Below are 23704 nucleotides of genomic sequence, written 5' to 3' on the forward strand. Positions count from 1 at the left end.
AGCTAACTCCTTGATGCTGAGAAAGACAAGGCAAGAGAAGAGGGTGACAGAATGAGATGCCTGGGTGGATCACGGACTCAATGGACGTGAATCTGGGGAAACGAGGAGGTGGTGGTGGGAGGGAAGCCTGGTGTGCTGCTGTCCACGGGGTCAGTCGGACGCGACTGAGCGACTGAACACAAGAACCAGCGCCGTGCAGAGCAGGTCCACGCAGGGGGCACCACCTGCCCAGGCCTGGGAGCCACGAGCTCGCCATGCGTGTCCACCAGGTCCTTCCCAGGGGTCCTGACACTGAGAAAACACTGTCCCTGTTCTCACCATGTCCAATTACAGCTCCGGGAAAATCAAGACACACACGAATTCTGTTTTCTATTGAAACTGTTATTATTTGCAGTCAGGAACCGCGAACCGCATCACTAGGAGTGAACACTCTTCAATAAGCCTTTCCCGACACACACGAGACGGGCCCTCTGGTCTGTGGTCCCGGCCGGCACCCCTGCTGCCGGCTGAGCAGAGGAGACCCCGTGCGCCAGCGGGGACAGAGACCCCCCAGCTCTGCCTGAGGGACGGAGGGGGAGGAGACAAAGGGAGACGAAATAACTTAGGCGGACAACACCCGGCAGGTGGGGGCTCCTGGGAGGGAGGCTGCCCACACCTGAGCTCCCAGCCGGTCTGCACTCCCAGGTGGGACACAGGCCGTCGGTGGGGCCCGAACGCAGGCTGAAGGTGGCAGGTGGCCCCGGGTCAACGTGAGCAAGTCCGGGTGTGCCCCCGCTGTGAGGGGCGGCACACCCGCCTCACGCCACAAGCGGAAGGCTTGACCCTCGGGCCCCAAACCATCTGAAGCTGTGCCGACCAGGAGGGAGGCCCTGACGAGGAGTGAGGTGGGGGGTGCTCCAGGGGCAGCGGGCGAGACAAGCAAGCGGCAGCAGGGGCCCGTGGCCTCCCTGGGGCTCCAGCTGGGCGGCACTGCTGTCTGGCACGGCGCGCAGCAGCATCTGTGGGCCTGGCCGCCTGCCCCCACGCCTCTCCTCCTAGTGCAGGACGCCCACCGTGCTCCTTGGCCCTTTTCCCACGGCACCCTGCAGACTGTGTCTTCAGAGCCCGTCTAGGGATATGCCCAGCGGCAGCCATGTCCGTCATGGAGCTTCAGACAGGGCTTTAATTCCAAGATGAGCGGCCGGGCCAGGAGGGCACGGGGCACCGGGCAGGGCTGGCAGTGCGACGGGAGCGTGCGCCCGGGGCTTCCGTCACGCGGAGGCAGCTGGGCTGGGGCGCTGGGCGGAGGGCAGCGGGTGGATGAGACGCGGCGGCCAAGCGCCCCTGCAGGGCTAGTGAGACCATCCCCACCTGCAGGACTCTCAGAGGGACAGGATCTCAAAGTCTTCGTCTTCTGAGTCAAAGAATCTTTCCAGTCGCTCCGCATCAGAAGAGTCTAGAAAAAGCAAGACAAAGCCTTGGTAGACGCAGGAGTGGGTCGCTCAGTCTGGGGCTGAGGGTCAAGTGCCCGAGGGCACACAGGCCTCATCCCACATCCCACCCGCGTGCCCCGTGAGGAGCACGTCCTGCCCAGGGCCCGACTGTCAGGGCGGCCTGGATGCAGATGGGGGGGCGGGGCAACTGAGACTGCCCAGCTGGGGCGCCGTGCTCCTGCCAGGGTCTGAACAGGCAGCAGAGCCCAGCGCTGGGACTCAGGGACAAGGGCCCCCCACAGGAGGGCGCCCAGCCGCACCACACGGGCCCCCTCTGCACGAGCTCCACTCACACTGGGAAGGTGTCCCCAGAACCACAGGGCTGCAGGGACCGAGCCCCAGCAGCTGCTTCACCGCAGAAGGCCTAGCCTATCCTGGCTCCCAGGAGCCCGGGGAAGTGTGAAGCGGACTCGCGTGCTGGGGTCCCTCACGAAGCCCCAAGGAACTGTGCTGGGGCTCAGGCCAGCGTGAGAGGCCACGGCTCAGCAGAGCAGGCCCTGGGGAGGCAGGGTAGGACAGCGTCACACAAACCGCACTCCGGGCCGAGACCCTGGGCCTCTGGACTCACCTAAGGACAAGTTGAGGACATCGGGACAGGCCAGGTGGGAAGGCTGCTGCTCCACCAGCTCAAACATGGGCAGGGCGCCTCCCAGCAGGGACAGCTGTCGGCAGACTATGCGTCAGGCCACGGCGGAGGGAGGGCCAAGCAGAGGCAGGACCCACCAGGCCGAGCGGCCTTCCTGGGCGACCCCAGGGATGGGAATGCCAGGGGGCCTGTGACCACAGCAAGCATGGCCGGGCATCCCGAGGCAGGCAAGGCAAGTGTGGCCCCGCACAGGGCGGGGCAGCTGAGTGGGAAGCTGGACCCCAGACTCCCAACCAGCCTCCAGCCCACACCCCACGGGACGGGAGCCACCACCAACCTTTCTCACTTGCTGACACCAGTCGTTAAAGTCATCCTCAGTCTTACAGAAGAACCCCTGCAACCAACGCCCACAGTAAGCAAGGCTACCGGGCCCATGGGCCCTCAGGTGCACCTGGACACACCGGGCCTGCCTTGGTGTCTGGCCGCGGTGCCCACCCCCCTCCGCCCAGACAGACTCAGACCCAGCCGCGTTCTCACGAGCTCACAGGCAGGCTCCTGTGAGACCCCTGCCGATGCCCTCCCAGGGGCCACGGGCCTCTGGGAGTGACCCAGACCCAGAGGCAGTGCGTCTGGGGTCACCCCTTCTCAGAACCAAATGCCTCGTGTCCACAGCTTGGGTGACCCGTACGTTCTGATTTCTAGGGATCCCTGCTGCTGCTGCTGCTGCTGCTAAGTCACTTTAGTCGTGTCCGACTCTGTGCGACCCCATAGATGGCAGCCCACCAGGCTCCCCCGTCCCTGGGATTCTCCAGGTGAGAACACTCGAGTGGGTTGCCATTTCCTTCTCCAATGCATGAACGTGAAAAGTGAAAGTGAAGTCACTCAATTGTATCCGACTCTTAGCCACCCCACGGACTGCAGCCTACTAGGCTCCTCCATCCACGGGATTTTCCAGGCAAGAGTACTGGAGTGGGGTGCCACTGCCTTCTCCAAGGGGTCCCTGGCCTCCCGCAAATGTTTTCTGAGCCGAACCAACCCTTCCCGCCTTGCCGTCAGCAGAGCGTGAGCGAGCAGGTACATTCTTAGGGGCCACCCAGCAGACACAGCAGCTCAGAAACCAAGCGGAAGTGCGCGGGGTGGGGAGCCCGAGGAGGAGCCGCGGCGGGGGCGGGGCCAGGGCCGCCCTGCGCGGGCTCTGAACCGCGTGACGTCACGCTAAGCGCATGGCAGTGAAATTCCGGGAACCGGGGGCCTCCCTCCTGCAGCAGCAGCAGGGTAGCGCTGACGGCGGACACGGGGGACGCACCACGGCGATGGACGGGTCGAGCTCCGTGATGCTCATCCTGCCGGGCGGGTGCTGGCAATGGAAGCTCTCGTCCGGGACCGGGCAGCGGTCAGCGGCCGCCACGGCCGGCTGTGTGGTGTGGGGGTCCAGGTAGATGAGCTCCTCCCCTGGGTGGGCGGCGGGCGGGTCAGCGAGGGCAGGGCGGCCCCACTGCAGCCCCCAAAGCCACGCTGGCCTCGCGGAGGCGGCCTCATGTCCAGTGGCGGGGGGCACCCTGAAGACCACCCTCTTCCTTCAACCGCAGCAGACCCCCACTCACCAACGTAGCCGATGAAGTAGTGGGCACTGTTGGGCTTCCCTCCGATCACCCCCAGGGACTGGGGCATCCGGAAGCAGTGCTGTGGGGAGCAGCGCTGTGAGCAAGGGCCTCCCCCCGCAGGGCTGCGAGCACAGCCTCGCAGAGCGCGGCTCCCGACCCCGAGGCGTGGTTCCTTCGGGGGAGCCCCAGGCGGGGTGACGGGGACGGCAGGGCAGCAAGCAACCGCACACGGGTCGGCCCAGCCGCGGGTGGGGCAGGCTGCTGTGGGGAGGAGCTGGCACGACCAGGGCGCAAAGAGGGGATGGCGGAGGACTCCGGGGAGCAGCCCCGGCCGCAGGAGGGGAGGGGCCGGCACAGACCCACCTTGAGCGTGCCCGCGTAGGCCGCGTTCACGTCCGCCAGCCCCAGGCGCAGCGGGATGAGCAGCACCAAGGGTCTCCAGGGCGCCGTGCACTCGCCGCCCTCGGCCCCCGCCGGAAAGCCGTTGCAATGCCGCTCGGAGTCTGCGGGGAAGGCCTCAGCCCCGGCACACGGAAGGCCGCTCCTGCACAACCTCCCTGCAAGAGGCAGACTGTTCTCAGGGCCTGAACGGGAGGAGGCGCGAGTCCACCGCCAAGACACAGCTGTGAACAGTCCAGTGCGCCAAGTACAGCTCAGACCTGGAAACTGAGCCTAAGGTAAAGCTGCCACTACAGGGAAAGACGGAGCACACGCTCCCTGCGTGTGTGCAGCTGGAAACTCTTACTGTGAGACGCAGCACACACAGCAAGGGAACACTTGCGTGCACCTGGGAAGCCAGCCCCGCGGAGCCACCAGCCAGGCGGACGCAGCACTGACCGCAGGCCTGAGGCCCCCTCAGCAAGGACAGCACCAAGCGGAAACGTTTCTGCTTTTTCTTCCGTCTAAACACATCCGCTAATCCCTCAGAGAACAGGTTTACTCCCGAGTTCAGTGTAGGAGACCCTCCAGCAGCCACAAGCACCCCAGGCACCCAGCCATGGCTCCTGGACACCCTTCCCCGCTAACGGGCCGAAAGCACAGGGCGAGAGTGTGCCAGGAAAGGGGCTACGACAGCACACAGGCCACCGTCAAGGAGCCAGCCACGCCTGGGGCGGGAGGCACGACCCACAGGGAAAACACCTTGAATTAGAAAAAGGTCCGTGAGTCCACTTGCTCGAAGAGGGCCAACAGATACCCGAGGCAGGGATGGGTGCACTGAGGAGTCAGACCCCACTGGGCACCGCCTCAGAGCCCATCAAACACCCTCTCACGTCCACTCACAAATCAGAAGGGGCCAGGGGTGCGTCCTGAGCAGGTGCCCCCAACCCCTCAGACCTTCCTGAGGAGTGCCATGGAGCCGTCCCTGGCTGTTACTGGGGGCTCTGGAGAGCCTTGAGGGAGGGTCTGGGTGCAGGCACCCCTCCACGCCGCTCCAGGGAGGGGAGCTGTTCAGTCGGCAGCAGATGGCGATCTGGTCCCTCGGGCCTGTTGGTGCTGCCTCCATAAATGCTGGGAGGACTTCCAGCGTCTCTCCCATTGGCTGCCTCTGAGTCCTGTCCTTGGGAACCCGCGTGCTCTCCTGAGTAAAGTGCTCCTGGGTCTCTTAGCTGCTCCAGCAAAGTCACAGATCCGAGGACAGGGTCATGGAGCCTCCAGCCAGTCTGTCGAAGCACAAGTCCACCACCTGGACTCGCCCTGGGGTCTTCAGTGGGGGGTGTGTGTGGCGGGGGGTTCAGCAGGCCTGCAGACGGGCTCAGAACTGAGCTGAACTGCACCACGCCCAGTGGGTGTTGGGGAACTGCTGGGCTGGGAAAACCCACGCACAGGGGTCGGCGTCAGGCTCTCCCCTCCTGATTTCCACACACATTTCTGGGCTTCTCCTTACCCCTGACGCAGCTGCTGGTGCGGTGCACACTGCTGCGAAGAGCCAGCTCTAAAAGGTAGTGCTGCTACCACACCTCCTCTTAAAGCGTTATCTCTGCACACGGCTTTATTAACGCCACGTTTCTGAAGCTCCTTCCGTCGCCGTTACCGGTCCTTTCCTAGGCTCTTGAACTGGACTTCACTCCGTCACTGTTCACTGTGCCGTCACCAGCATTAAAGGTACGTGCTCTTCCCTGAGTCTTGCACAAATCACCTTCTGATGTGTAACTTTTAAGCTTGATTTTTTCAACCCAAAAGCTGAGACAGAAAGCTTGACATTTCTAGGTAGTTCAGGTCCTGTCCTTTTTTCCTGCCTGCTCCACGTAGGCTCACGCGACTGCCCCGTGGACGCATCTGCCCTGATGCGCCGTCTCTCAGTTCTATCTCAGTTCTGCTTTGCCAACCAAGAGGCCCTTCTGTGAGGAGGACACCTTCCTGCTGGCACAGGGTCCCCCCACGCCTGGCCCAAGACAGAAGCGGCTTGCACACCCCACGCAGCCCACCCCGCGCCGCGCCGACAGGCCCTGTCTGTGCATTCCAACCCCGTTCAGACCGCCAGCGTGCCTGAGCTCTGCTCTTCCCTCAGAGACAACAGGCAGACCACGCCTCTGCCTCCAGACCTTGTGAACCCGGGTGCTCCTCGGACCTCTAAACCTTTCGCAGCGTCTGGGGGCCAGGAAGACGCGGCGGCATTCCTCGCGGGGCGTCAGACCACACACAGGCCCAGCACACGGGCACCCTCCCGCCCTGCCTGGGGCCGGCGAGGGCCCTCAGCCCGGGGCCCACTCACTCACTGACGTCCGCCATCACCACCGTGTTGTCCATCGCTACGTGCACAGCCAGGGCGCTCCAGGCGTCGAAGACAGCCAGCTTCCTGCCGGGGAGGGGAGGGGAGGGCGCCCCGATGAGCCTGCCCGGCTCGAGCCTCCTGGCCTCTGCCAGCCGCGGCTGTGCAGGGGAGGTCGCGCGAGCAGCCGTTCCCAATCAGGCCAGCACACGGGCAAGAGTCAGACGCCAAGCCCAGGCCTTGCCCAGCTTGAGGCAGCCCGGCCACCCCAATCAGCCCCGCCTGCGCCCCGCGAGACGCTGAGCTGACAGCGCAGTGGGAGGCACCGCACAGGGCAGGCGCCTGTGGCCGAGGAGTCACGGCCTGACGGGAGGGGGCTCTGTCTAATCTGGGGGCTCTGCAGGGGCTCCCAGGACCCAGGTGGGCACACCCTCACTAGAAACAGATTCCGACCCCTAAGACCACTCGGCACGGTGACCTCTGAGGACCTTCCTGAGGGTTCTGAAGAGGCTGAGAGAGTAAGAGGCCCCTCACTCCCTTCAGCAGCAGAGGCCCAGGCGAGTCCACGCACCCCGGGCACGTACTTAAGGACCTGGGCGACGGTGTTGGGCCCGTACCACTGGCCGATGGACTTGCCCTCGCCAACGCCCATTTGTGCTGCAGGAAACAGAGCTGGTTAGCGACCCTCGCCCCCCGCGTCCCGAAACCCCTCCCCCTACCCAGCTGAGAGGCCGGGAACACTGGCCGGGAAGCCTGCCTCATGGCAGCTCCTGACTAGTGCCAGGATGCACCACCGCCGCCCGCAGGGACACCCTTCTCTCCAAGGCGCGCCCCCTTGGACCCCGACCCCCAGCCCCGTCGGGGGAGCGGACCGAGGTGGCGTGCAGCTCGGTGAGCACAGAGCTCCGCCCCCTCCACGTGGGTGGAGGCAGGACACGACCACCTGGCCTAGACGGCGGGTGTCTGGACAGGCAGTGCTGCCATCACGGGTGCCGAGGAGCAGCCCGCAAGGCCTGCGAGCTTCTGTTTACCAGTGCCAGGCTGACAGCACGGGAGCTCGGGCAGAGAGGCGCACGGAGCCCCTAGCCCTCCCCACAGAGGCGCCCTGGAGGCCATTGCCCAGCGTGCCACGCCCCCCACCTATCTGGTGGATGGAGTAGCAGCTGTCCTTCCTGTCCAGGAACGCCTGCAGGACGCGGCAGTAGCTGTCGGGCTGCCTCTTCCGCTGCGCCCACCTCCAGTCTACAGGGGAAGACACGCAAGTTCAGTCTCCCCAAACACAGGCAAGAGGCCGTCATCGCTATAAAGCACTCGAAACATGCGTGGTGCCCAAACTTCCTGAGAAATTCCCCAAGTGGGAGAACCAAGTTCTTCAGGATCTCAAATATACACGTGCCAACACATCAAACCAGATGCACACGAAAATGGAAACTGGTTCGGTGCTTTAAAAACGGCTTCTGAAACACAAACGCTTATGAGCGTCTTCAGAGCCACTTTCTTTAATCAACGAAAACTTGCAGGTTGTTACAAAGAAAACCCCACAGCCCTGAGAGTGATGGCGATGCCCCCGCCCCCGAGAACGCGCTGACGCTGGGAGACTCACCGCGGCCCAGGTGCCGGCACACCAGGGCTTGGGCGAAGATCATCTGTCCACACCTCAGCATGCAGCCCCAGCCCGTGTCCGAGGTGGGGCCGGTGCCCCCTGCCATGGAGGGCGAGAGAGGTGTGCACCGTCAGGCCCAGGCCGGGCCTGCGCGGCTCACCGCGCCAACGACCCGCCGAGGGACACGCCCTCACTCCCCTCATCAGGGGCCGACGTGTGAACAAGTCTCAGAGAAACAGACCGTCTAGACACACGCGAAGAGACCTCAGCCTCACAAGGGAGGCCGAGTGGGAGCAGCGTCCCTGGGTGTGCACCAGGCCCCGAGGTAGAGGCGGTGGGACCTGCAGACACGCAGCAGACAGAGCCTGCCCTGGACGGCGGGCTCAGAGCGGGCTGAGCGCCTGCAGGCGCAGCCTCGGCAGCACGCGGGTCGCCCCACCGCGCATGGTGGTCTCGTGCGGCGGTCAGCGGCACAGACCACGGCCGGGAGAGCCGCCGAGCGCCCCCGACGGCCCCTTGCGCAGGCTGCCGCCAGCTGCCCTGCCCTGGGGCTCAGACAGCGCTGCCAGCCCAGCGGCTCCAGCCCCATCGGGGCCCAGCAGGAGCTAGAGAGCGCCTGAGGTGTCTGACAAGCCCACCACAGGACGTGGCCCCTGGACAGGGAGGTGCCCCAGGCTCCTGAGCTCTGGGGACAGATGGCAGCCCCCTGAGGAGGGAGCTGATGGAGACCGGGCGCCAGGGACACAGGGAGGAGCTTCACCTTGCCCTTCAGGGCCTATAACCAAGAGTGGGACCCGTGAGGGCAGCCAAGGGGTGCGACCAGCGCTTCCCAGCAACCAACCCACAGCGCCACCAGCTCCAACCCGGGCCCAGCACAGAGGCCCAGAGCCTCCAGGAGCAGAGGCGGCCTCAGCACCGAGAGGGGCCACGCGCTTCCCGCTGCACTCCACTCTGCGCTGCCCACGCCAGGCGTGGCTCATCGCCCAGGCCCCAGGCCCCAGGGAGCAAGCGTGGCTCACTGTCGAAAGCATCCCCGGCGCGGCAGGGCTGGGGCCCTGGGCTGCGGTCAAGCTCTGCAGCCAGCAGGCTGCCTGAGGGCGACACCGGGGACGAGCCCAGGTGCTGAGCTCTACCCTTCCCGCTCGAAGCTCTCCTGAAGCAGGCGGCACTCACCAATGGCCGGGAAGTTCTTTCTGTACGTAAACCACAGTCTCGATGCCACGTCGGCCAAGATCTCGTCCTTTTCTAGAGGGTGAGAGAAGGGACACGCACACACAGCAGTAAGCGCCCAGACCTGTGTCTCAGGAAGTCACAGGCAACTCACCGTCACGCCGCTCTCTGCAGGAGAGCAGCGCACCTCCGCGGGCCATACCTGTGAGGACACTGTACTTCCTCCCCAGGATCCAGACGGGCTCTGAGGTCTCAGGGAAATCCTCAAACTCAGCGAATCGGAGAGTGTCGTAGGTCAGAGTAGCTATGGAAACCAAAGAAACACTCTGATGGCCGTTTCCTGGTTTTATAAACGAGGATCAGAGATCCCGGACAGCGTCTCTGTACAGAGCCCACATGGAGTTCAGGGCCTCCGTGCGGCCACCACAGGGAGAAGGGGGTGCTTGGCGCTGGGCAGCAGGGGCCAGGCCCAGGCACAGAGGGGCGGGAGGAGCGGCCCGCACAGCAGAGGGGCCGCCTGCAGTGCACGGGGCGCGGGTTTGATCCCCGGGTCAGGAAGACCCCTGGAGAAGGCGTGGCTACCTACTCCAGTGTTCCTGCCTGGAGAGCACCACGGACACAGGAACCAGGCGGCTACAGTCCACGGGGACACAACTGAGCGACTAACACTTTAAGCCCCTAACTGTTTCAGACTCGAACCGAAGAGACAGACAGGCCCAGACCTCCATCTCTGCACGCGGGGCTGATCTGGACGGCACACATGGCGGAGCAGCAGCAGTCTGGCCGGGCCACCTGACCTGGCAGGGTGCCACTGCAGGAGCCAGCGCGGGGCCTGGGGCTGCGGGCGCCCTGGAACCTGGGGCACACCCCCCACTTCCCGCCGAGTTGCGTGTGCGCTGTGTCCACCTGCGGCCCACCCACCGCGCAGCTTCAGAGAGGCCGGAGCCTGGCACACACCCTCCCTCTGCCCGGGCTCCCGACGCGGCAGCTCAGCCACCGCCCACGGGGCGTCCCGGGCACCCCGTTCCAGGCTGCCGCCTCACCAGCTCCAAGAGCGCCCCCACTCCCTCCACTCAGCTCTCCAGAAAATCAAAGACATGGAATGAGCTTCTCCCACACGTGACTTTATTTTTCAATGACAGCCCTACATTTCGGTGAACAAGTTTGCTAAAACAATCCAAAGGCCACAGGATGTAAGGCATCAGCTGCAGCCGCGTGCTTCCCTGCAGGAGCCGTCTGTGCCGACTCACCTGCGTTTCTTTGTCCGGAGTCCTGGCGCCTCACGGCGTCCTGCCTGCACCGCCAGCCCCAGGAAAGGCGGGCAGAGAGGCACAGGTCCCTGCGGAGCCCTCACAGCTGGCGGTGCCTGGGCAGTCAGCCTCTGGGTGGGGAAAGCTCCTCGCCCATCACCCAGGACACGTGAGAGGATGCCTGCAGCACAGCCGGGACGCAGCCCTGAGCCGTTCCCAAGAAGGGCTCACGAGAGGCTCCAAGGGCGGCATGCGGCACCAACGTCAAGGACGGAGGCACGCGGTCTGCTGGCCCTGAACGGCTGCACTGCTGCTCAACCAACCTGCGCCCCAGGGCTGCGGAGGGCACTTGCGACACCACACGCCCGCAGCGAGGGGCCCTGTGCTCAGTGTGCACCAGGAGCCCTCGGCGCCGGGGCCAGCCCTGCCTCCTGCCCGTCGCCCGGAACCCCACGGGCACAGAGGGGCCCTGCGCTTCCAGAGCGGCTCCCGAGGGCCCGGGGCGAGGCTGCCCTGCTCTGAGGGCCTGCCTTGTCCGCGCGTCCCCCACATCCACCAGGCTGGCTTGCGATCAAGGAGTAGTAACTTAACCTCCAAGTTTCTCTCTAGCCCTTTCCACGCAGGGTTGTTTGTGCACGTGACTGCAAACACCGAGCAGGAATAAGCCACAGTTCTGTCTTCTCAAAGAGAGAACACACCCGTGCCTCTGCCTGTGGAAGCCATCCCCACATCTTCAGAGGGCACGGCCTTCTCAGACCTCAAGGCTTACACACCTGTGGACTCACGCCCGCCAGGATGACTCCAAGGGTGCAGGGCCAAGAGGACCTGTCTGATCTCAGCCCACAGCGCTGCAGGGCAGTGACGCTCACCCTGCAGGATCAGAGCTCAGAACCCGAGGTGGCCCTGCCTACTAAGCCCCGGAGTGCTCCGAGGGTAGCGGGACACGCGCACATCAGAGGGCTCTGGGATGCTCCGGAGATACCAGCTTCCAGTGAGATGAGCAAGGAAAGGAGACGCAGCTGCTCTGACGCCGGTGACAGCAGCCGCCCGCAGTGGGCGGGTTCTCATCCAAGAAGGGACACACGAGGAAGCAGGCACGGCCCTCAGGGTAAAGCGCCGACTTTACAGGCCACACAGCCAACTTCAGAGGGAAGGGGAAACACGTGTCCTCCCTGTCAACATGTCACTGAGTCCCCCGCCGTGACTAACAACATTACAGGCTGGGCAGCCTCGCAGCCTTCACTGCCTGAGGCTCCTGAAGGAACCACGTGGGCAGGAAGCCGCCAGGCTGGGCAGCCGCGAGCTGACAGGAGTCCCGCAGCCCACACCTCCCACTCCTCCTGGAGGCGGGACCCTTCTGGGCACAGGTCACGGCTCCTATGACATCGGCCTAGGACACCCCAGGCCCGGCTCCCCTCTCTGCACCCTGCGGTCTCTGCCCACGCCCTCCTCCCCTATGCCAGTTAACTCGCTGGCAGAGCTGGAGCCAAAGAGAGAAACGGATCAGCACATGCAACAAGGCCCTGGTCCTCCCAGGGGGTCGCCGGGAGGGCAGCACACCCGTCTCCACAGTCTGAGCTGTGACACCCGGGACAACGTCCTCCAGAATCAGCCCGGTCCCCCAGGTGATCTGAGCAGCCCTGGCCCCGAGAACAGGCCCGCCCCCAGCGCCAGCACGGAGTCCGCGGACCTGCAGCTGCAGCCAGAGGGGCAGAGCCAAGGGCTTCCCAGCCTGGGGGGCACGGGCCAGCCCCCCTGCCCCCGACACCCGCCACAAGCCCCCGGCAACCCCTGACCTGAGGCTCGGCCTCTGCGGTGAAGGAAGGACAGACCTCTCCAAATCCCAGTCACTTCTACGGTTCGACTTTCTATTGTGATCTGACTCTGCAAGCAGAGAACCCACCTGCTGGCGGACACAGGACGCGCAGTTTTGAGCCTCCGTTTCTTCACCCAGGAAGTAGGGCGAGCGGCCAGCTCTGCCCACGGGATGAGATTGCAGGCTGGCGCCAGGGACGCAGGACCCCAGCCCGGCTCTCAGCCCCTCCTGCCCCCTCCCCGTGAGCTCGGGCCATAACGTGTGTCCAAGGAAACTCAATCGCCCTCCGCCGAACTGAACGCCACTGCTGTTCGTTTTCAGTATTGATTTCGCCAAAGTATGTTTCCGTGCTTCTGGAGGGCAGAAAGCACTGCAGAGCACCAGGTCAGCAGGGACTCCAACAGAAACCCTGATGCCTTTCCGTTCTTAAATGGGCGCTCACAATCGCTAAGCCTCACACAGACCGATCCACAAGAGGAGTCCATCCTCAGAAGTTCCTGCACTGACTTGTCCTCAGACTGACCAGCTCCACCAGCTCAAGACCAGCAGTCTCCACACTCGGCCTGGAGGGCGCCTCGTCTCACAACACAGACCCGCAAGGGGAACCTCGGGATCCTCGTCTATGAAGCTCACAGGCCTCCTGAGCTATAAGGAGCCCGACTTCGCAAAGAATGCCAGTCTCCAGATGCTTGGGTAGTGACTCTGATTTGAAGTAAGAGAACACAGTAGAAGCAAGACACGTGCCATCTACTTTGAGAAAGAAGGCTTTTAGAAACATTTTTTTCTACCCAGTCACCTCTTCCTCCCAAGGGTGTCCCTGATCACACCAGGAAGAGAAAACACAAAGTCCACAAATAGAATGGCAATTCTATTTTTAAATGTTTCAATTTAATGTTATTAACATGATTGAAAAATAGCAAACTGTGCTCAATACACTTAACCAGATGACTTGGTCTCAACTGCACAGTAACTCAAGCAGGGAAGAGCACGAAAGCACACACCATGAGAACTCTTTAGAGCTCAGTGTAACGTACCACACTTCAAAGACGTTTTCCCAACGTGTATATTTCTGGGAGATTATATTTTATAAATACGTGTTATGCTTTGTAAACATGTGTTATGTATGCTTTTAAAACAAAACCAAAAGAAGGGTCTTCCCTTCTTTTCTTCCATACGAAAATGCTTATGTTTAAAATCACAAGTTTGCAAGTAGTTTTTTTTCAAATCCCAAATAGTTTATATGAAAATGCTGGCATTGGAAGGACTGATGCTGAAGCTCCAATATTTTGGCCACCTGACGCAAAGAGCCGACTCATTAGAAAAGAGCCTGATGCTGGGAAAGACTGAAGGCAGGAGGAGAGGGGATGACAGAGGGTGCGATGGTTGGATGGCACCACCGACTCGATGGACGTGACTTTCAGCAAGATCCGGGAGTTGCTGATGGACGGGGAAGCCTGGCTTGATGCAGTCCCTGGGGCCAGAAAGAGTGGGACACGGCTAAACAGCAACAGTTCTCAATGAAAAGATGAAGCAAGGGAAGGAGATAGATGGAAGGAAAGAAAAGCTGGAACTTTAGGGGCACCAGGACACTGCCCAGGGCACCCCAGTGAACACACCGGAGAGAAGGGGCTCCAGCCGGCCCTCAGTGAGCCTGACTGCCCTCCTCATCCCCTGCGCGTTACACCAACACACGGGTTTCCATCATACACAAACCCTGCAGCCCGGGAACACCCACAGGATAGGACCGTGTGCATCACCAGCAACTCACGTTCTGCTGCTTCCATCACCAACCACCTACCTGTCAGACACAGGCAAAGCCCAAAGATGAAGCACAAGACACCAACCCTGTCCTCAAGGAGCCGACAGCATGTCAAGTCCAGTGCCAACCAGAGCAGGCTGTGAGGACGGGCCTGGGGTCTGGCCTGCCACCCGCAGCCCGGCAGCAGCCCTGGGCCTCCAGCCCCGCCTCCCCTCCCACTCAGGCCCTTAGAGCCCTTGCCCAAACCAGCCGCACACACTTCTACCTCCAGCCCAGGCCTCCGCTCTCAGCTCCAGGCCCGCAGACCCGAGGCTCCTCGGACGACACAGCACAGACGCCTAGCAGGTGCCTCACTCTCGCCCCCTGCAAGGCCCACCTCCTAACATCTCCCTAGCAAGGGGGGCTCCCCAGGTCTCCCCGCGCGCATCTCCCAGCTCAAGCCACAGACCGCGGCACTTCAAACCCCTCTCAACACGTGGCTGGCCCTCACCCTTCCCACCACCACTGTCCTCCTTGCCCCGACCTGCAGAGGTACCAGATCCCAACCCCCTCTCCCTGCGAGGACCCGGGGCTCCAGGCCCGCGCCTGGCTCACTGCGGCGGCCTCCTGACGGGCCTCCTGCTCCTCTGCAGCAGAGCAGCCAGTGCAAGCCGCGCTGCTCCTTGAAAAGGCCCCCGAAGCAGCCCCGTCCCACTCACATGCCACGAGCCAGCAAGTCCAACGACCAGACCCTCTCGCTGCCCCGCCTTCAGTTTGCTCACCCCCACCCACTGCGCCCTGGCCACTGGCGGAGCAGGCCACAGGCCCTTCCCCCTGCACCACTTTTGAGTCCCAGTCAAAACTGGCTGCCTCTGTGGTGAGATCTTTCCAGGCCATTCTGGTGATTCCAACTCCCTCCTGCTGGGGCCACAGCACTCTCCCACGAGCCACTCCGTGGGTGTCACGTCTAACACGTCAGTCAGCACACACTTTTTGTCTACTTCGTTCACGTCTCTAGTCCCAAGATGTAGAACAATGCCGGACACAAACACACACTCAGTAATAAACACAGCTATTGAACAGATGACTGTAAAAACCACCAGAACTGCATAATGTTTGGCCAGGAAGGCGGAACCTGTAAGGACTCCAGGAATCAGGGCAGGCTGGACATTAATGATCCCAAAGGACGCACAGCGTCAGGTCAGAAAGAAAACTGACCCACACACCCTAGACGTTTCTGTCAGCATCAGCAAAGGCCTTCACATGCAAACAGCTCTGCTTTGAAGCAGGGATCAGGGTTCCATGGAGCCTCCATCATGTGGCTGCTCTTAACTTGAACAGGACGGCTTCCACGTTTAAGGTAAAATGACCACCATAACACTGTGCTTTCCACCCTAACCGAGTCTCTCAAGGGATGGTCTTAGTAAGTAAGTAATTCTATTCCTTCCCCCATCCAGGGGAGTAGTCCTTTTTGTTTTAAACAGCTTCACAACACATCTGGTTAACATTTTGGGAATCATGGCTACCATCTCCTACTACTACCTAACACGTTGAACTAACAAGATGCCACAAATCACTGAAATATTGGCCATAAAGGTTTATATCACAGCTTCCAAGTTGACAGTCCAGTAAATGCCCATTGAAGCTGCTGTCCAGGAAGAAAAAATGAAGCAAAAACAATGTCATCCAGGATAACAGGGGGGATTAAGCCAGAGGAGAGTCTGTACCGTTGGGAAGGTTCTTAACACAGATCACTTCCTACAGATTTTATAAAAAGAGTAACCCTGCTGTGAGATGGAAAAAGAAGGCCTTTCAAGGTGTAAGAATGCTTTCAAGGATACTGGACAAAAATCCCCAACAGCGTGCCAGCAAAAATTAAAGAAGTGTCCCCTCCGCAGCAGAAACACAATGAAAACAGACGGAAACAGCGCACAGAGAGACACGGATGCGCACACACCCTCCCAACCCAGTCCCACACATTCTGCACTGCTGTAAGCAAGCTCCCAAGAAGTTGAGACACGATGAGGCGGAGTCCGTCTGTCCTTTCAATCAAGGGGAACGCTGGGGTCATTTATTAGTTACTGAATTTGAAGAAGAAAACATCCCTGCGTTGTGAGTACTGAAGTATGCCGCTCGCCTGCAGCCTTTAACTTCGTGAGAGTTGAAGTTTCCCCTTCTCAACTCCGGGCGGGGGGGGGGGGGGGGACAAAAGCTTCCCGCCGCCGCGTCAGAGACCGGCTTCGCCTGCCCCGCCGCGCCGCCCGGCGCCCCCGCCCGCGCCCCGCGCCGCCCCTGCTCGTCCCGGCCGCCGTCGGGCCCCCGGGAGCGGCCGCCGGGGCGCCAGACACGCCGACCCTGACAGGGCTGTCAGCGCCTCGCCGGCCGCCCGCGCCGCCTCAGGGCCGCGCCCCGCCCCGCGCCGCGCCCGCGAGGCCCCAGCCCAGGCGCCGGCGCGCAGCCGCTCGGCGAGGGCCTCCCCGGCGGACCCGCGCCCCGCCGGCCCTCACCTGCGTCCATCTTCGCTCCAGGGCCGCCGACTGAGCGCGGCGTCGCTCCGACGGCCCCGCAGCGCGACGCGACGGGCCGCCGCCCGGGCCAATCCGGGTCGCGCGGCGCGGGCGCGGGCGGGGCCGGAAGTGCGGGGCCGGAAGTGCGCGGCCGCGGCGCCGCCGCCATCTTGGCGTACGGCGCGCCCGGCGCGGCGGCCCGGGCCCGCGCGCGCGGCCTCCCGGCGGCCTGCGTCGCGCCCCCGGGGATCCCCGCGGCGATTCCCCGCGGCCGCGGAGGCCGGCGCCAGGGAGCCGCAGGGCGCCGGGGCGGGCGGCGGGCCGGCAGCGCGCGCGCGCCCGCCGGGGCGGCCATCTTGCCGTACGGACGCGCCCCGGGCGCCATGTGGCCGGCGGGCGCGGCGGGCCCGGGGCGCCGCCCCCGCCACCCCCGGCCCCGCGCGTCTCGGGCGGCGCCCCTCCTGGCGCCGGGGCCCTCGGGCGCGCCGAGAGCCGGGCCGGGCGGCCGGGCGGCGGGCGGCCGGGCGCCGCCATCTTGCCGTACGGCGGGGGCCGCGGGGCCGGCTCCCACGTCCCGCAGCCGTGTCGCCGCGCGCCCTCCCCTCGGGGCGGTCCCGCTCGGGGCTCGGCGCGGCTAGACGAGGGCCGGAGCCTGGCGGCGGCCCGAGGCCCGAGATGGTGATCTGCTGCGCGGCCGCGAACTGCTCCAACCGGCAGGGCAAGGGGGAGAAGCGCGCCGTCTCTTTCCACAGGTAAGCGGGCTCCGCCTGCCGCCGCCGGTCCGCCGCCCGCGCGGCCCGCCGGCCACGCCCCCGCCCGGCCCGGCCCGGCCCGACCCGACCCGGCCCGGCCTGGCCCTGCGGGGCGAGCGGTGCGGCGCGGCCCGGCCGGACGCTGGGGCGCTCGGGGCGCCGGCCCCGCGAGTGAGTCAGCGCGGCGCTGTGTGACCTTGGCCCGCCGGCGTCTCTGGGCCGGGCTCCTCGGGCCACCGCGGCCCCCGGAGCCCGCGACCCTCGGGCGGTCGTAGGCCGCCGGGTGCCCTGAGCCGCCGGGGCTCGGGCTGCCGCCGCCAGGCTCCGGAGACGGGGCGCGCGGGGGACGCGCTTCCTCGGCGCGGCCGTGCTCTCGCGCCCGCGGTCACTTTGCTGCCGTTTCGGTCGCGGGGAGCCCGCCTGGACCTCTGGATCGGGACGAGGCCGAGCGAACGCACCCCGCGCCCCGGGGACTGACGCGCCCCGGGGCGCTGTGTCCTGGGGGCCCCCCGGACGGCCCCGGGTCCCGGGGGGCGCCCGGCCGCGTGCTGCCGGCCCGGCCCGCCCCCGCCGGGGCGCCGCTGCGAGTCGTGGCGCCGCGGAGGGTGGCCCGGGACGGGGTGGGGGTCGGCCTTCTCTCTGGCTTGGCCCGCACCAGGAAGGCGCTGGGACTCAGCCCTCTTCAAAAGCGAATGGTTTTCTGCGACCTCCCCGCCTGCAGTATCAGAACGTGAGCAGAAGAACCTCTGTCCGAACAGCCTCCCGCCGCAGACTTTTCTCTTTGCTGTTTCAGGGGGATGTTTAAGTTTCCAATACCTGCACGAAGGCTCTTTAGAATCTCACTGGAAGTTGAAGTTGGTTAGCGCTAAGTCTCAAATCGTCACAGTCTGCTAAGATATAATAGGTTATTGCAGATGCCAGCTCCCTGGTTTCTCACGTTCCCTCCGGAGCCAGTAGTTTTCTCACCTGGGAACTGGGGGTGGGGCGAGAGTCTTAGGGTAATGGGCTCCCAAAGCAACGAGGAAATTTAGAAGGTCGGAGTGGTTGGGACTTGCTGAGGAGGTGGTCTTCCAGCAGCCCACCCCCACTCGCCGCCGGGCCGGTCCCGCAGCACTCCGGTGGGTTAGGCGGCCTCAGATGTGGCGAGCAGCCGTCCAGCGTGGGCGCACCACCCCGACACGTGCGCGCGCAGCTCCACTAGAGTTTTCTAAACAGAGACCTTGCTTGAATGAAGAAAGAGAAGTTAAGTATTTTATTCAGTATCTTCCGGGGGCTGGTTGCTCTTTAAAGGGAGTGGTCTTACTCCTGGTGGTGGACGTCTGTCGGGAGCGCAGGCGCCCCCTCTTAGAGCTGTCTCACACCCTTGGCCCCGTGAGCGGCAGCTGGGGCACCTTGGGGTGGAGTGCCCTCCTGGCCTCTTGCCCCCATCTCTGTTGGCTGACTCCGGACCTGGCTTTTAAGTGGGGGGGCGGGGTGCCTGTGGGCAGCCATCCTTCCTCCTCTCGGCGCCTAGAGTCCTGCATCCCAGTTCACCGTGAGGGCTGGCCTGCTTCGAGCTTCCAGGAACTACTTCCGGGAGCCTTCCTGCTGTCTCGATGCCTTCGGCTCTGTCTCTCCCAGCACTCTGCCCTTGCAGGTTATTTACCGCAGCCTAGGAGGAGGTATTCGCCTTCACCTCTGATTTGCCCATGGACTCTAGCTTCTTAAGGGTAGGCAGTGTGAGTCTCATCTTTCTGTTCCACTAATAAGTTGCAAGTACAAGGTGTTCCTTAGATCTTTGCTAAGTTTGTAAATGGGAAAGTCAGTACAGGTTTGGGTATTTGTAAAGACTGTTATTCTCCTGTTACAGTTGATAGTATTAGGGGAGGCTTTTTAATTATTTTTTCGTAATTTTCTATTTGTCCTGCAGATTCCCCCTAAAGGACTCAAAGCGGCTGATGCAGTGGCTGAAGGCTGTTCAGAGGGATAACTGGACCCCCACCAAGTACTCTTTCCTCTGCAGTGAGCACTTCACCAAAGACAGCTTCTCCAAGAGACTGGAGGACCAGCACCGCCTGCTCAAGCCCACGGCCGTGCCGTCCATCTTCCACCTGGCGGAGAAGAAAAGGGGGGCTGGAGGCCATGGCCGCCCCCGGAGAAGGGACACCGGGAGGGCCTCGGCGGGTCTGAGGGCACAGGCGAGTGACACCGCGGTAGGGAAGGCAGCTGCAGGGGCACCGTCGTCCTCAAGCGCAAGCCCAATGGCCAAGCCAGAGCCCCGCAGGCTGAAGCGGGCCGTACCGCAGGGCCGAACCGCGGCCAGGGTCGCCCGGGAGACCGCTGGTCAGGAGTGGTCGCGGCAGCCTCCGGAAGGACGCGGGGAGGACGGTCCGGCCTCCACCGCCACCTCCAGCAGCCAGGGAGAAGCCGGCACAGGGGCCGTGGATGCTGGCGACGAGGGCGCCAACCCCGCCGACGGCGGCCAGGTGGACAGGAGCGGCGTTTCCGCGGACGACTTCACGCCCCCGGGCTCCGGGGCCTGCAAGTTCATCGGCTCGCTTCACTCCTATAGCTTCTCCTCCAAGCATGCCCGAGAGAAGCCGGCCGTCCCCCGGGAGCCTGTGGAGCGGAAGCGGCTGAGGAGAGACGCCGAGCCCAGCCACAGCGGGAGTAGCCCCGGGCCCGGGAAGGGGCCGGCACAGAGCCCTCCGCGCGCCTGCCCCCCCGCGAGCTCGTCGCTCACGGCCACACCGCAGAAGCCAGCCCAGGGCGCCTCGGCGCCTCCCACCGACGTGACCCCGAAGCCGGCGGCTGAGGCCGTCCAGAGCGAGCACAGCGACGCCAGCCCCATGTCCATCAACGAGGTCATCCTGTCGGCGTCGGGCGCCTGCAAGCTCATCGACTCACTGCACTCCTACTGCTTCTCCTCCCGCCAGAGCAAGAGCCAAGTGTGCTGCCTGCGGGAGCAGGTGGAGAAGAAGAACGGCGAGCTGCGGACCCTGCGCCAGAGGGTCAGCCGCTCGGACAGCCAGGTGCGCGAGCTGCGCCAGAAGCTGGACCAGCTGCGGAGGCTGAGCCTGCCTCACCTGAGCAGCCTGCTGCCCCCTGGCCGCGGTCAGTACCCGAGCCCCGGCCCAGGGGCCCCCATGCGCTGTCTCCAGGCCCCGCTGGAGGGATGGGAGCCGGAGCGGCGGCTGTAGCTGAGGTTTTTAGGCAGCGCGGAAGGAGGTGTGGGAGACCCAGGGCGGCCGGGAGGGCCCTGGCCAGGGAGGCCCTTCCGGTGCACACTGCAGGCAGAGTCCTGGGGAATTAGGTCTGAGTGTAAGTTAAGACAACTCAACCTGCTAGAGATGAGAAGAGAGTCTAAATCAGAGGGAGGTTCTTCACAGTTGCATTGTGATGGCTATCCCTGACATTAGGTAGTTTTGAATGTTAATACTAACCTTGAAATTGCAAACACCTATTGAAGTAGAGTACGTTCTAGTAAGAACACTACGGAAACTCAGAAATTTGTAACCCAAGAAACGGTAAAGACTCCACTTTCCCATTTGGGCTTCCCAGATGGCCAGACTAGTTTTTATGCTTTTATTTATGTATTTTTGTATCTATACAATTAGGTTGGATATATATTTTATATGTTATCACTTTTGTTTCTGCTTCCCCTCCTAGTTTACTGTTTGTTTCTTGGAAAATTTGTTCTGAGGATAGTCTCTCTTGCCCGTTAAGTAGATGAAGGTGGAAACCATTTTCCTCCCACGTTGTGCATTTAGTCTGAATCCGCCTTTGTCTTCCTGGTTGTAATTAATTGCAGGTGAGGAAAGGCTGGCGTGTGACACAGGGTCTTCACGGTTTCCTGGACTAAACCCCGCCCCCCCACCACCACCGCCCACCCAGATCAACAACCAAAAATGAGCAAAACCCAAACCCATCCTGATGTACTGGTCAGAGTCACACACTACATTCTCTCCTAGTGTTTTACAGCGGTTTTGTAGTTTCTCGTACCTAGTAACTGCTTTCTGGCACTTTTTCTGTTCCTCTTGGTCAAACGGCCCTCAGTGTATCACTGTAGCAGCTCTTTCCACGCCGCCTGCGCTGATGAGGTCTCTGCTGCTCTTGCTCCTTCATTCACCCTCATTTCTTTCTGCCCTCTTATGTCCGTGGCTTTTTTGCTCAGGAGGGCAGTGCTGACTGGGTTGAGACAGTGCGTGTTTCCCGATCCTGCAGGTGAGGCTGGCCCCTTCTGCCGCTTTGGCTGTGCGCCACACACCCACCTCCCGCTGCTTTCTGGGCAGTTGGTTTCTACAGCATTTGTAATTTTAGCCTGATTCCCTCTTTAACCTGCGTTATTTAGGAGGGTGCCATGGTTTCTGGCTTGCATAGCCTGGGGGAAGGGAGCTAATTTGTGTTTCATTGTTCAGGCCCAGTGCTTTGGCAACCTTAGAGAATCTTCTGAGGTTTCAGGGAGGCCCAGTACTGTCTGCGCGTGGCCACCTCCCTGAGCCTCCCCGGCAGGGAGGAGAGCTTGTGCTCTTCCCAGGCTGGTTACATTGTTCTTGTCAGCACTGAATCTAGCTTATTTCATTGGTCAGCTGATCTGTTTCCTAACTTATTGTATCCACTGCTCTGGGTTTCTGAGAAGGGAGGTAGGCCTCTCACTTGCTGCTCCGAGAAAGTCTTTGCAATTTCACCTGCATTTATTAGGCGTGTGAGTGTGCCTGCACGTGATCAGACAGAAAAGCCAGTTTTGTCCCATTTAAAGTTTTATTTATCTCCTTATTTTCAAACCTTTTCTATACCTTTCAGTTCAGTTCAGTTCAGTCGCTCAGTCGCGTCCGACTCTTTGCGACCCCATGAATCGCAGCACACCAGGCCTCCCTGTCCATCACCAACTCCCGGAGTTCACTCAGACTCACGTCCATCGGGTCCATGATGCCATCCAGCCATCTCATCCTCTGTCGTCCCCTTCTCCTGCCCCCAATCCCTCCCAGCATCAGAGTCTTTTCCAATGAGTCAACTCTTCGCACGAGGTGGCCAAAGTACTGGAGCTTCAGCTTTAGCATCATTCCTTCCAAAGAACACCCAGGGCTGACCTCCTTCAGAATGGACTGGTTGGATCTCCTTGCAGTCCAAGGGACCCTCAAGAGTCCTCTCCAACACCACAGTTCAAACGCTTCAATTCTTCAGCGCTCAGCCTTCTTCACAGTCCAACTCTCACATCCATACATGACCACAGGAAAAACCATAGCCTTGACTAGACGGACCTTAGTCGGCAAAGTAATGTCTCTGCTTTTGAATATGCTATCTAGGTTGGTCATAACTTTTCTTCCAAGGAATAAGCGTCTTTTAATTTCATGGCTGCAGTCACCATCTGCAATGATTTTGGAACCCCCAAAAATAAAGTCTGACACTGTTTCCCCATCTATTTGCCATGAAGTGACGGGACCGGATGCCATGATCTTCATTTTCTGAATGTTGAGCTTTAAGCCAACTTTTTCACTCTCCTCTTTCACTTTCATCAAGAGGCTTTTTAGTTCCTCTTCACTTTCTGCCGTAAGGGTGGTGTCATCTGCATATCTGAGGTTATTGATATTTCTCCTGGCAATCTTGATTCCAGCTTGTGCTTCCTCCAGCCCAGCGTTTCTCATGATGTACTCTGCATAGAAGTTAAATAAGCAGGGTGACAATATACAGCCTTGACGTACTCCTTTTCCTATTTGGAACCAGTCTGTGCCTTTATTTTGTACCTATATTTTAACTCAACCCGAGAGCCATTTTATATAGTAACTTAATACACTTACAACTGGGATGATTGGTAAATTGAAACTTGGGCCTGCTTCTTCACCCTTTAATCTGTTAGGCTTTCCACGCTGGTGGGTGACTGCCAGCGCTCGTCCTGTCTTTCTGTAAATGCTTGAGTGAATCGGCCCCCAGCTGCCCTCCCGCCCGGGTGTCGTCTTGTCTGATCTGCACGCTGTGTCCGCAGGTCCCCATCACCCCCGTAGCTGGATGCTTTACCCACCGCTGTGCATCACTAGCGATTTTGCCCTTTTTTGGGGAAACAGTTAATGATCTGAGGGGAGCTCCCGTGACAGTGACATTCTGAGAGGAGTCGAGTTTGAGACGGCCCTCAGGTCTGGAGCCAGAGAGCCAGCGCCCAGCCGCTTAAAATGGCACCCGTGTGTCTGCAGCGTCAGGTAGAAGGTGTTGCAGAAAGGGGATGCTCAGCTGGGCTGCAGCAGCTCCAACCAGAGTGGAGGAGAGATGGCTGCCTCGGCCACATGGGGTCACTGGTGGCCAGTCTCCTCGGACTGATGTGGACAGAGCTGGGTGGGGACCTAGTGAAGGGAGGGGCCGCTGAGGGTGGCCAGGGACCAAGCTCTAAGAGGGGTGGCCGTGAGGGGCCTGGGGAAAGTGGGCAGCAGCTGGGAGAGAGCGTGGCTCCCTTCCCTCAAAACGGGGAAGTTTTGAGGAAGAGCCTTGAGGACTGAGAAGAATAGCCTGGGCCTGAGGGAGGGGC

At 61.9% G+C, this 23704-nt stretch overlaps 2 protein-coding genes across 4 annotated transcripts in view; one reads left to right on the forward strand and one right to left on the reverse strand.

Moving 5' to 3' along the window:
• Window positions 1-360: 360 nt before the first annotated feature.
• On the reverse strand, window positions 361-16856 carry ATG4B (autophagy related 4B cysteine peptidase). Its single transcript, XM_069583052.2, has 13 exons — window positions 16457-16856; window positions 9348-9449; window positions 9149-9220; window positions 7976-8074; window positions 7513-7614; window positions 6957-7029; window positions 6380-6459; window positions 4026-4219; window positions 3663-3741; window positions 3365-3510; window positions 2396-2452; window positions 2041-2134; window positions 361-1435 (listed from the first exon to the last, which is right to left on the reverse strand). Exons 1-13 carry the CDS (start codon window positions 16839-16841, stop codon window positions 1362-1364), a joined length of 1557 nt encoding a protein of 518 aa, XP_069439153.2. The 5' UTR covers window positions 16842-16856; the 3' UTR covers window positions 361-1361.
• The window catches only part of THAP4 (THAP domain containing 4), a 35088-nt gene continuing 28001 nt past the window's right edge, over window positions 16618-23704 (forward strand). Inside the window, exons 1-2 of one of the 3 annotated variants that reach the window (XM_069583010.1) lie at window positions 16618-17208; window positions 19118-20301. In XM_069583010.1, coding sequence (XP_069439111.1) covers window positions 17132-17208; window positions 19118-20301 — 1261 coding nt within the window. In that variant the 5' untranslated portion in view covers window positions 16618-17131. Of the gene's footprint in view, window positions 17209-17284; window positions 18927-19117; window positions 20302-23704 lie in introns of those variants that run through there. The other 2 variants (XM_069583020.1, XM_069583028.1) reach the window with 2 other exon arrangements.

The sequence above is a fragment of the Ovis canadensis genome, chromosome 1 (genome assembly GCF_042477335.2).
Source record: "Ovis canadensis isolate MfBH-ARS-UI-01 breed Bighorn chromosome 1, ARS-UI_OviCan_v2, whole genome shotgun sequence".
NCBI lineage: Eukaryota > Metazoa > Chordata > Mammalia > Artiodactyla > Bovidae > Ovis > Ovis canadensis.

Bases quoted from the DNA above. Each gene is read 5' to 3' on its own strand.
- ATG4B (XM_069583052.2), bottom strand. From the start codon at position 16,841: ATGGCGCCCGGGGCGCGTCCGTACGGCAAGATGGCCGCCCCGGCGGGC. The intron at 3,742-4,025 runs GTGGGTCTGTGC...TGCTCCCCACAG, and splicing joins CCTACGCGGGCACGCTCAAG to CACTGCTTCCGGATGCCCCA. The intron at 2,135-2,395 runs GTTGGTGGTGGC...GTCTGCCGACAG, and splicing joins GGTGTCAGCAAGTGAGAAAG to CTGTCCCTGCTGGGAGGCGC.